We start from the raw sequence: 12,543 nt of genomic DNA, 5'->3' as shown, positions 1-12,543 counted from the left end.
GGATGGATGGATGGATGGATGGATGGATGGATGGATGGATGGATGGATGGAATCAGTCACTCCAAGCAGGTTTTAGATTTCAAATGTCTGTCTGCTCCAGCTTCTCCTCCTGCCAGCCTGTCTTCCAAGCCTATTCCCCAGGGACCTATCTCCACCAGCCATAGTCCCAGAGTGCCCACACCATCCACCAAAGGACCTTCTCCACCTTCCTCCAAAAAGTGACTCCCAGGATAGAGGAAAGGTTCCGAATTGATAGCACTTACCAATGCCCATGGCATAAATTCTCCCATCCCAGTTGACATCAGTCAGCCTGTTCAAGGACTTTAACACAAAAAGAGGGTGAACACCTGCCTTCCTTGGCACTGAGATACTATAGTGTCACTCCTGGACTAGGTTTCGGGATGCTAGACTCATGGCTTTGGTACAGGGGGCAGGGCAACCTCTGGCCCTGGAAGGAGGGGCAGTCTTGCTTTTATTACTCAACTTAAAAGCACCCCAGTAGCTAACTCTGAAATGCTGGTGCGAGAGGAAACTTCTTAAAAACCTTTGCTCAAAACAGGCACCGGGGCCGTTGGAAGGACGGGTGGGCCACAGAGAATTCTGTTTTTCACTCTTCGTCTACCCAGCGGGGACAAGAGGTGGGTGAAGAGGCTGGGTTTCTATTATACAAAATGAAAAACTCCAAACCGGGGCTGAGCCGGCCTCTTTCGTGATTTGAATGAGCAGTCCCAACGTGCCCTCTCCGTCTTCGAGAAATGGGACCACAGATCTTCAGCACAACTTCTCAAAATCAGGGATAAGGGGGGAAAAAATGAATGCATGAAAGACCTGTGTCTCACAGCTTAGCCATAGATGGTGGCAGAGGGGGATTCAGGATCAGGCCCTTGTAGCCCTCCGGGGACCTGTCTGTGGAGAACAACACAGGAGCCCGGGCGGCCAGGAGAAAGCTCTCCTCTTTGCACGGTATTTTCTGTGTCATTCATTGAGAGTTTTATGAATGGCCAGCCTGGAGGGGAGAGCCACTTGATGTCAACACGCCACATCAACAGTGAGATACAGCCCTCCCTGAGGCGTGAGGACAAGATTGAAAGAAAACACAAAGCCGTGAACACGGGTCAGGGAGGCATTCAAGTTGTATTTTAAAGGGTGTGTGGAAGCCATCAAACCAAATAAAGAAGACCTATGAGCCAGGATGTGACAAGAACATCAGGCCCTATAGCCGTAAGTCAACAAGGTGAATGAGGGGCTGGAGAGTCGCTCAAGTGACACGCAAGCATGAGGACTGTGTTTGGAGCCTCAGAGGCCGTGTTTAAAAGCTCAGTGTAGGGCTGGAGAGATGGCCCAGCGGTGAAGAGCACTGTCTGCTCTTCCAGAGGTCCTGAGTTCAATTCCCGGCAACCACATGGTGACTCACAACCATCTATATCAGGATCTGACACCCTCTTCTGGCCTGCAGGTGCACATGCAGGTAGAGCTCTTTTAAAAAAATAAAGCTTAGTGTGGCAACACACACAAGTAATACCAGGATACCAGAGGCAGGGACAGTGAGATCCCAGACAACAGGCTCAGTGAGAAAGGTACCGTCTCATAAAAACAAGGCAGCAAGTGACAGGGGAAGACATCTGATGTCAGTCTCTGGCCTCCATATGGGTGTGCACACACCTTGGGCTACTCATAGTCAGTAGGCTCTAGTGAAGGCAATAGAGTGACAAGAAAGAGGCAAAGGTGTAGGCCCAACGGGAGTCAGGGAAAGCGGATGTGCTAAAAAGCCAGGCAGGCTGGGGCAATCCTTACAGCTCTGTGTGACAGCATCAGGGAGTCCACACGGCATCCTAAAAGGAATGGGAACCAGCAAAGGCAACTCCCTTTTCCGGGTAAATAGGAGAAATGTGTGCTTTGGAAGGAGTCAGGGACAGCAGGTCCTTATGTCAGGACAGAGGAAGGACCGACTTCAAGAGATGGAGGTGTAGGAGCAACAGAAATGAGCAGAAAGAACAGAGGGCAAGAGTCCTCCTGATCTGTGGAGGACCCCAGGGAAGCCTGGGGTCACATCCCTGCCTCCTGTCTGCTCTCTGGATTCCTGGACACTCCCCCTGCTTCTGCCTCCGCCCTTTCTCATGTCCCCACAGTTGGCTGAGAAGGTCCAGAGAGAAAAATGCTTGAGGTGTCTCTGGGGCCAGATGATCAGCAGCCATGGGTCCCTGGGCAGCCTGGAGGGACTGGGGAAATGAGCCGATGGGAGCTTTAGGACCTGAGTGGGAGAAGGTTTTCCCAGGCTGGATGGGGGTGGGGTCCAGGCTGGAGTGCTAGGGAATTTTCTCTCTCATCGTACTCATTCTGCAAAGCCAAGTACCCAGGAAAACACCCAGCACCTGACTCAACAGCTCCTGGACCCTGACATTCCCAACTGCTGCCTGAGAACAGTTGCTGTATGACTAGTGTCATACGGGAGCCGTCTGACTCACTGCCACTGGCCAGGTCCCTCTGCCACCACACACCCAAATTCCCCCTGAGTTCCCCTGTTAACTGTCTTGAACATGGCCTGACTGAGTTACAGGACCCTGGCTCATCAGCCCCCTGAACCCTAACCCATATCCAACATCCCTGGAATGAGGAACCAACCTCATTCATGAACCTGAGAGCCCCTCCCCACAGTGGCTGCCAAAGGAAAGGACCCGGGAAAAGGGGGCCGAGGGAGTAAAACAGAAACAATTCTTGGCCCCCCAGGGATTTCTCCCTCTCACTGACAAGTCAGATCAGGCTTTCTCTACAGTAACCAAAAGACGTTGACGTGTTGAAAGAAACCTCGAACGCCGAATGCCGAAATGAGTCAGGGGAGGGCGGGCTGTGCACTGGACCCTGAAAAAGAGTGTGGTTAAATATAGACACGTGGCCTCAAGTCTGGGGGCTCCAGGGGGTAATTCAGTTAGAGGGGGCGGGGGTGGGTGAGAGACTCGAGCTGTGAAGCCACATGATGATGTTCCCAGGCCTGTCCGCAAATGTTCTGGTACAAGCTGATGACAAGGAGATGGTGGCTGTCTGTCCCCAGAAAAAAAGATGTAGCTAAGGGAGGCAGGGACTTCTAGAGAATAGATAGTTGGAGGCCTGAGCCCTTGAGGATTTAGGAGGGCGGCACGGTGGAGATGGACAGCAGAGCTGTGCTTTGGTAAGACGTGCCTACGTAGCATGAAGGAGAATATGCAGACAAGAAAATCTTTTCTCTGGGTGGCCTGATGCCCTTCCTGCCTGTACTAAGGGTGGCCATGCTTGGACTCCTCAGCCTGGCACACAGCCTGGAGCACATGTTGGGCACCCTGGGTGTCATGCAGCTAGGCCTCCAGCAGGTGGTGCTATGGCCAAGGACGCGGAACCTCTAGGTTTGATCCGCTTCCCTGGCCTCCAGAGGGCCCTCATCCTCCTGAAGATAGTTGCCTGGAGCGAAATCCTACCCTGGTCTGCAAGTCTGGCCTCAGTGGGCATTCACGTACCCCATTGCAAGGCCTGACTCTCCTGTGGATCTGAGAGACTGGGATTCAAGGACTGGAGAAGGGTCTTAGTGGCAAAGAAGGCAGAGCAAGAGTCCCTAGGCAGGAGGAGAGGGTTGGGTGGGTGGGGCACCATAGCATGTCTGCATAAATTATTTGGCCAGTTGTCATCTTGCTCAGCTGTCAGGGGGACTTAGAGCCCAGGTTGGCCCCAGACTCAGCTCCAGAGTAAGAAGCTATCCATGGCGCCTCACAGGCCTGTTCTAGCCAGGGGGTCTCTGTCTACACCGGGTTAGAAAACAAGCTAAAGGGGAGAAATCAGCTCCCCATTTCCTTAGCCCATCTCCCTTGGGACATCCGGGAGGCTTCACATGCGACTGTCCGTGGACCTGGCCCCTAAGAAATGCGCCCAGGCCAGGGGGTCCTGCCATCAAGGCAATGCTGGACACGTGTGCATGCCCTGACCACCGCAGGGCCCTGCATCGCATGGCTCGGGAAGGGGGGGCACGTGGAGACAGGGGTCTAGAAGGATTGTTGAGGCACAGCAGATTCTGCAAACCAGCCGCAGCCTAGCCGGGCCAAGGCAGGGGGTGGGGAGACCTGGGAGTGGAGGAGGAAGGGAGGGGAGGTGAAGACAGGGATCCCGGGCAGCAGGCCAGGTGTTCAAACGCACAATCTGGTTCTGATGTTCTCTTCCAGCAAACGAGGTGCCTGGAGCCTGGGATGAAAGTTCCCAACGGTGCACTCCCGCTCTTCCCCCCCTCACCCTGCTTTCCTTAATAACTGTCTCCCCGCCAGGCAGTGACATCTTCTCCTTTGTCTCCTATAGGGAAACCCAGGAAAAACGTGCTGATGGTGGCTCTCCTTGTCATTTTCCAGGTGAGGTTTCCTGACGGGGGAAGCTCTCTTCCCTCCTCCACATTCCCCTCCCCACCCAGGAATGCTGGTACTTGAACAGTTTGCCAGAAGGAAAGGCCCAGACACAAACCCACCTGCCACTCATTAAAGCTGGTGGCCCCTCCCTCCCTCCTGGGGAAGGTTGCATGGGGGTGAGGGGAGACAGGCATTTTCTGGAGCCCCTTCATCCCCGTTTAAATTAAATCCCAGGGAGAAGTAGCCTAACCTCACCCTCATCTCCCCACCCCACCCCCACACCTCTTCATCCAGAAGACAGAAACAGAGTATGGAGAGCTCAGAGAGACTGGTACTATGGGACACAAAGCTTAGAGGGACCTGGTTTTGCACACAGGTACATTCATTCATTCACCTGTGGGCTGAGAAAAGGACCCTGGGTCTGGTGATCTGGTGAGTCTCCAGTCACCCAAAGTTGTCTCCTCTTGCCTCTTGGTCCAAGGAGAACCTTGGAATCTCAGTCTGGTTTCCTTTCAAAAAATAGAGAGAGCCATCTGGCCTGCCTGTGGGGAGAAGGGAGAGAGAAAGAGCGGAGCCTAGGACCCAGTGCTGAGGGTGGTGAAGGGAGCATTGTGGATTTTGCAAAGCAAAGAGCCCACTTCACAGTGCTCCTGTTCTCTGTCCTGGTGATGGCGGCAGAAGGTGTGCCCCACCAAGCCCCAGAGGCAGGAGAAACTCTTCGAGTCAAATTTCCTCTGTTGGGGTGGGAATTCTCTGAAGGTGGGGAAATGGCCAAGGCCAGCCTGGAGAAGCAAGACTTCAGAATTTGACTCTCCCCCAGGTCCGGAGGCCAGAGGGGCAGCTTTCCAGGAACTCAGGCCAGAGGCAGGCCCCAGGCTGGGCACGGTTCCCCAAGTCTCATCTCAGAGGCCCCCTGGAGCTTGGGCTGCAGCCCTTAGCCTGGCCCCTTCCCCATCACCACTCCCTCCCCTCTGGCTGGAAGGCCAGAGAAGGGTGAAGACATCTGTGGCTGGTTTTTGTCTTTCACTTGGGAGAAGGGGGGGGGGGGTTCAGACAGGGCCGGATGTGGTGGGGCTGTGGGCTGCAGAGGCGGCAGCCCTGGGGGGAGGGGGGAGGAGCAGGAGCAAGGGATGGGGAAGACTGGGGGTGGTGTGGGAGCACGCTTCGTAGAAGCTGGGAGTTCTGTCCTCCGAAAAGTCTAGAAGCCCCAGGGCGGAAGTCCCCGGACCCAAACGCAGCTAACCTCTTCCCAGGGCCCCCAGGCTGAAGTCACACCTGGATCCGGGAAAGAAGGTTGCTGTGGACTTTCCTTCTCAAATTAGCAACGCTCCCCACTGTTCCCCCCACTCCCGCCCCACAAAAAAAAAAAAAAAAGGCTCATGAACACCACTTTGTCCCCACCCTGTTGCCAGGCCCACAGTGATGGTGCACTCCTTGGATTGCCATGGAGCGGCTGAAAGTCTCCTACCCAGAGAAGGAACCATGAGCTTTCCGAATCGGGCCTTCAGACGACCCCTCCCTTGCCTCCACCGACAGTGGTCCATCTTCCCGGGCCAGCGGCAGGCACCCCCTTCATTGATAAAAGTCACAGCAGCTGCTGAACCTCCCCCCACCACCACCACACACACACCCTGCAGCCCGGCAAAAGGGCTAAAAAAAGCCCAGAGCAGCTGAGCCCTGCTGATTAGGATCTGCGGGAGGAGAGGCAGAGAGGTGTGAGGAGAGACTGGGAACAGGGGGAGAGGAGAGGAGCGGCTCTCGTGGGCACTAGGGAGGCAGTCACATTGCAGGAGCTGTGCCCCACAGGCCCTGCCATCCAGCGGTACATTCGTGTACCCACCAGCTGAGTGAGGTGGTGGGAAACACGGAGCCACGAACATCTCCGTGTCTCCTATGGGTGGTCCACAGTCACAGGAGTGGTCCCTCGGCTGAAACCGATCCCTACCCAGGAGCTTTGATCTTCTTCTCTGTCTGCTTCAGACCTTTCTCAAACTTGACCCTAACAGAGGTTTCTCCCTCAAGAGCTGAGGCATTCTGTAGGTCCCTGGACAACTTCACCAGGGGGACCTAACAGAGGCTGGGAAAGAAAGACCCACATTCCCAGTATTGCAGCCTTACGCCGTAGAGTAAGATGAACCCTCTGTGGACAAAGAGGAAGCCAGAATGGAGGTGCCTCCCCGCTATCGAATCTCAACAACCTAGCACAGGAGCTGGGATTTGCCTCCGTTCCCCCAGACAGAGAGGGGATGTGTGCTTTTCCAGCTCGGGGCTCAGCAGACTCCCCAAAACCCTAGACTGTCTCCAGTCCACCAGCAGTGTGGTTGAGACTGGCTGTCCCAAGACTTGACAAAAGAAGTCTTTTGCTACCAATCAGTAGAAATGTAGGCGTCTGGTCCTGCCTCAGCCTCCCCAGACAGGATGTGCATTTTAACAAGATGCCCCCTGGGTAAATTCACGTGCCTGCTAAAAACATTAGACTTATTATTTTATGTGTATAAGTATTTTTGCCTGCATGCATGTAAGTGTACCCACATGTCTGCCTGAGGAGGTCAGAAGTGGGCATCAGACCCCATGGAACTGGAGGCAGAGATGGCTGTGAGCTACGGTGTGGGTGCTGGGAACCAAACAAGGATTCTCTGCAAGCTTGACACATGCCCTGAGCCAATTCTCCAGCCCCACGTGCTGAGGCTTGAGATGTGTTCATTTCAAATCAAATACTCAGGGTTTGAGGCAGGGGGAGGGGAATACACACACACACATAAATATGGATGGATGGATGGATGGATGGATGGATGGATGGATGGATGGATGGGTGGATGAATGGATTCCAGGGCCCCACCCCCTCAGATGCCAGCTCAATGGGTCTAAGGTCTGAGAATCTCCAAGAATCAGAAATTCCTGAGTTCACCACCACCACCCTAAGCAAAGTCCCAGCCAGATGCAGACTGCTGGCTAAACAGGTGTTTCCTTCCCCCTCAGGTGTGCTTCTGCCAAGATGAGGTCACAGACGACTACATCGGCGAGAACACCACAGTGGACTACACCCTGTATGAGACGGTGTGCTTCAAGAAGGATGTACGGAACTTCAAGGCCTGGTTCCTCCCTCTCGTGTACTCGGTCATTTGCTTTGTGGGCCTGCTGGGCAATGGGCTGGTGGTGTTGACGTACATCTATTTCAAGAGGCTCAAGACCATGACGGATACCTACCTGCTCAACCTGGCCATGGCAGACATCCTCTTCCTCCTGACCCTTCCCTTCTGGGCCTACAGCGAAGCCAAGTCCTGGAGCTTTGGTGTCTTCATGTGTAAGGGCATCTTTGGCATCTATAAGATAAGCTTCTTCAGCGGCATGCTGCTGCTCCTGTGCATCAGCATTGACCGATACGTGGCCATCGTCCAGGCCGTGTCAACCCACCGCCACCGTGCCCGAGTGCTTCTCATCAGCAAGCTGTCCTGTGTGGGCATCTGGATGCTGGCCCTATTGCTCTCCACCCCAGAGTTGCTCTACAGCGATCTCCAGAAGAGGAACGGCGAGAACGCGTGGAGATGCTCACTCGTGACTGGCCACGTGGAGGCCTTGATCACCATCCAAGTGTCCCAAATGGTTATCGGATTTCTGGTGCCCCTGCTGGCCATGATGTTCTGCTACTTTGTCATCATCCGAACCCTGCTCCAGGCTCGAAACTTTGAGCGGAACAAGGCCATCAAGGTGATCATAGCTGTGGTCGTGGTCTTCATCGCCTTCCAGCTGCCCTACAACGGAGTGGTTCTGGCCCAGACGGTGGCCAATTTCAACATCACCAATAGCAGCTGTGAAGTCAGCAAGCAGCTCAACATTGCCTACGATATCACCTACAGCCTGGCCTCGGTCCGCTGCTGTGTCAACCCTTTCTTGTATGCCTTCATTGGCGTCAAGTTCCGCAGTGACCTCTTCAAGCTCTTCAAGGACTTGGGCTGCCTCAGCCAGGAGCAGCTCCGGCAGTGGTCTTCCTGCCGGCATGTGCGGCACACCTCCATGAGCACAGAGGCCGAGACCACCACCACCTTCTCCCCATAGGGGGCTCCCCCACCCGGATTTCAAGGACCTCTCCCAGGGGCCCTAAGGTGGGGCCTGGAGCATGTGAAAGGACTCAGGACCCACCAAAGAGCTGCTGAGGGAAGAGCAGTTCTGGCCAGTTAGGTTAACCTCAGGGCCTACGAAACCGCTTAACCCCCAACCCATGCATTCTACCTCAACCGAAGCTGGAAGAGACGCCGCTGAGACAAACCAGGACAGCTGTCCCCAAACCCACAACCAAAAGTGAAAGCTGAGAGGCCATCACACCTTCTGGAGTGAAGGGTATGGGGCCGGTGAACACCCTGGTAGTGGAATAGACTGCTGAGGCCTCTGAATGAACCTTCTTCCAGCCTAGAGAGATGGCCCATAGATCCAAGGACAGAAGTCACATACTCCAGAAACCCAGGTTTTTGTCTCCAAAACCAACATGGTGGGGTCACTTCCTGGCTTGTGGCTGGATGGGAGCCATCGACTGGTCTGATTAACTCGGACTTAACACCCTCCCTCTCCCCCCCCCTCCTTCTCCAACTGTCATCAGGCCAGCAAGAGATAGCAGTCTCTCCATGCTCCCTCGGAGCACCCCTGTTCCTCCCTTTTGCCCCTCCTCACTTCTTTTCAGCAAGGGGTGATGTTTCCTGTGGGCCAGACCACATCATCGGGCTGAATGCAGTCCCAGCTGGGGCTCTGGATGACAAGAGGTTGGGTCTCTCCTCCAGGATGGGAGGAAAAGGTCAGGGGACCGAGGAGGGGAAATGACCCTGCTGGCTGACAAAGGCCAGCAAAGCTGCTTCTTTGTTCTCTGTCAGCAACAGAAACCTTTCCTCATGTTCTGCTTTCGATTTATAAGAGCACATATTTTACTCAGGCACAAATAAAAAATTTCCCTTGAGGAAACAACAGCTTTAAAAGAAGGGGGAAAATTCTTCGGTAAATGGCAAGGGGGTGAGCCCTTTTGGTAATCCCCCCACACCATCTGACGGCCCATGCGTCCCATACTCCTCCGCCCAAGCCTGCCTTTCTCAGCGCTCAGAATCATGAGGTCAGTCACTAAGCACCACCAGAGATACAAGCCCAGGAGACTACAAGAGGTGGAAAAGGAGTGAGTACAGGGTGCCCGTGTGCAAACACGCTAGCAGAGCCCGTGGGACGGGGCCCAGGCCCTTGCAGGCAGCGGTGCCCACGCTGTGGGTGGGCAGGGGGCAGCTCTGAGCAGAGAATGGGAAGAGCAGGTCGTCCCAGGAACCCCTGTGCCTGGGCTAAACCCCAGCAAACACTTGCCTCCTGGTGTGCTTGCTGTACCAGGACAGCCGGGAACAGCCTTGACCCTTGCCAGGCCCCTTCAGACTTGCCCAGACCCCTCCCTCCACAAACTAGTGTTTGGTGGGAAGCTCGGAGGTCGTGGCATTCTAGAGTAAAGGAGCTGGGATGAGACCGATGGCATGGGTGAGGTGGCGCTCTCTGTTGGGTACTTGAGAGCTGGGAACACAGGGCCCTCCTTTCTGGCCACTAGTAATAGATTTCTACCGTTTCCTGTACCAAAATTTCACAGCCCGGGGAACTTAGAAACGGTAGAAATCTATTCCTCACAATTCTGGAAGTCAGACAATGAGCATCAGGGCCACACTGGTTCCCTTCAGGTCCTTTCGTCTCTCCAGGACTCCACTTTCCAATCCCATCATCATAGGGTTCAAGTTCAAACACAGGGTTATCGGAAGGGCCCACACATTCAAAAGATAGCAGTGCGGAGAGCAGAGGGAGAGGACCAGACTCTTGTCCACCCTCACCCCACCCCCACAGGCCAAGTGTCCTTGTCATTGTGCCCCAGTGTGTAACCACAGCCCTAACTTCTCTAAGCCTGAGAGGTTGGTCTAGCCTATGATGCCTAGGGAAGTGTGTTTGAAGGCTTGAGCCTGGAAGCAGGCTGGCGGTTGGGACAAGAGAGAGAGAGAGGAGGAGGAGGAGGAGGAGGAGGAGAAATTCACACAAAAACATAACTCCAATTTCCCCCAAGCAAAAAAAAAAAAAAAAAAAATGGAGCCTGCCTTATAACCATGCCCACGTTCTAATCTTGTAACCACAAACACACCCGTTACCCTCCTCCACAGGATGCACGGGGCTAGAGTGATCTTAACACAGTTTGTCAGGCGGCCTCCTCCAGGCCTGGAATCAGCACCCTGGAAGGAGCGAGCCTGGCGCAAGTGCAGTCGGCGTGCGATGGTGGCATTCGGGATGATGGGTACTGAATATTAAAAGGCCCAGCTGCGACGGTGGGACCACAGGCATGCGGCAAGAGAGCGAAGCCACTGAGCATGGACGTCCCCAAGGAGAACCTGCCAGAGTGCAGTGTGGGTGTGTGTGTGTCCTAACGAGGTTACAGATGGGAAAACAAGCCTCCATCCCTACAGGAGGGGAATGTCAACAGAGCGGTCATGGAAAAGGAAGCTGGGCCAGCCACACAAACACGCCACCCTGGCTTCAAATACTTTTTTTTTTTTCTAGTATAACTGGACGCCTCCAAATATTTACAGAACCAACCCAACCCCCAGCAATGTCAATTTCCCCAAAAACGCTGTGTCTCAGAAGTTCTAACCTCTGGCTCCACGAAGGCCTGACCCTTAAGGCCTGCTCTGATGCTCTCTCACATGTTGAGTTGAAAGGGTGATCCCTGGGGTAGAAGGAAACACTCCCCCAAGGAAGCCCACCGGGTCTTCTTCTCATTCTCCCCTTCCCCTGTGCTGCACACAGCAGCCACTATCCCCCTTCACCTGTGCCCTCTTCGCCATCCTTCTACAATCGCCCGAAGCCCCTTTCATTCCATCATCCCCAACACACACACACACCCAACACACACACACACACACACACACACACACACACACACACAGCAGTCCCAACTTGGATCCTCCCTGGCTGTGACCATAGGCCAAATCTGAGATATTCCCAGGCCACAAAGCTGCCCTTTCAGCTGAAAGTGCCAAACCTCTCAGCTTCTTCCGTTCAACCAGCTAACCAGCTGATGGGGACCTCGGGAAGAAGGGGCTGAAGACCGCCCCCAGCCCCCGCCCCCAGCCCCCGCCCCCGCCAGGCTGTTCTCTAGACAGAGAAAGGAGCTGGCTTACCGAAAGAGACACAGCAACGAGGAGGCGAGGTTGCTTAAACTGGCTGTGGAGCCTGAGGGTCTGGCCGAAGTTGCCAAAGGGGGATACAAAACAGAGGCTCTGGAGCCCAGCCAACTTTCAATCTCAGCCCTGCTGCTCCCCAGCTGTGTGACCTTCAGCTGTTGCTCAACTGCTCTGAGTCTCAGATTTCTCAATTGCAAAACAGGGGAGGTTTTGGGTAAACATTTAACCCAAAGCCTAGAGTGTGAAGTGAGATTGAGGGGAGCTCCCACTCCAGAGCCAGACGGCCTGGTTCAGACCCCGACTCCCTTACAGAGCCTCAGTTTCCAAATCTGTGTAATGGAAGTTATCTTCCTGAGGACCCGGGTTCTGTCCCCAGCATCCACAGGGCAGCTGTTGAGTGTTTGTGACTGCAGTCCCGGATGACCCGATGCCCTCAGCTGGCACTGTAAACATGGGGTTCACAGACAAGGGTGCGGGCAAGACATTCATACCCATAAAATAAAAATAAGTAAATCATTTGTTCTGCTTTTGCCTGTCAAGACAGCGTTTCTCTGTGTGGCCCTGGCTGTCCTGAAATTCGATCTGGAGCACCAGGCTGGCCTCAAACTCAGAGATCCACCTGCCTCTGCCTCCTGAGTGCTAGAATTAAAGGCGAGTGCCGCCACCGCCGCCGAGCATAAGTAAATCCCTAGAAAAATAAAATAAAATAAATTGTTCCTTTCAGAGAGAGGGGCAGGGCAGGAGAGATGGCTCAGCGGGTAAAGTGTTTGCTTGTGCAAGCCTGAGGCCACGAGTCCAGATTCCTAACACTCAGGCAAAGGCCAGGCTTGGTGCTGGGGGTGACAGAAACAGGCAGATTCCAGAGCTTCGGGCCAACCACGTCTAACTGAAAGTGAAAGATTTAGGTTCAATGGAGAAAGACACACACACACACACACACACACACACACACACATACACCGTGTCAATAAGTGAATAATAAGTAGATGGACCAGTCAGTAAATGGA

The 12,543-nt window shown here is 54.3% G+C and overlaps 1 protein-coding gene across 1 annotated transcript in view; it reads left to right on the top strand.

The window, feature by feature from the left end:
* The window catches only part of Ccr7 (C-C motif chemokine receptor 7), a 9,931-nt gene extending 1,486 nt beyond the window's left edge, over positions 1 to 8,445 (top strand). The window contains exons 2-3 of the mRNA XM_055620348.1: positions 4,315 to 4,364; positions 7,338 to 8,445. Coding sequence (XP_055476323.1) covers positions 4,315 to 4,364; positions 7,338 to 8,414 — 1,127 coding nt within the window. The 3' untranslated portion in view covers positions 8,415 to 8,445. The remainder of the gene's footprint in view (positions 1 to 4,314; positions 4,365 to 7,337) is intronic.
* Positions 8,446 to 12,543: the final 4,098 nt, after the last annotated feature.

Source organism: Psammomys obesus, unplaced genomic scaffold (genome assembly GCF_907164565.1).
Source record: "Psammomys obesus unplaced genomic scaffold, mPsaObe1.curated_primary_1811, whole genome shotgun sequence".
In the NCBI taxonomy this organism is placed as follows: Eukaryota; Metazoa; Chordata; class Mammalia; order Rodentia; family Muridae; genus Psammomys; species Psammomys obesus.
The sequence above is the reverse complement of the archived record's forward strand: the minus strand, read 5'-3'. Positions and strand labels throughout refer to the sequence as shown.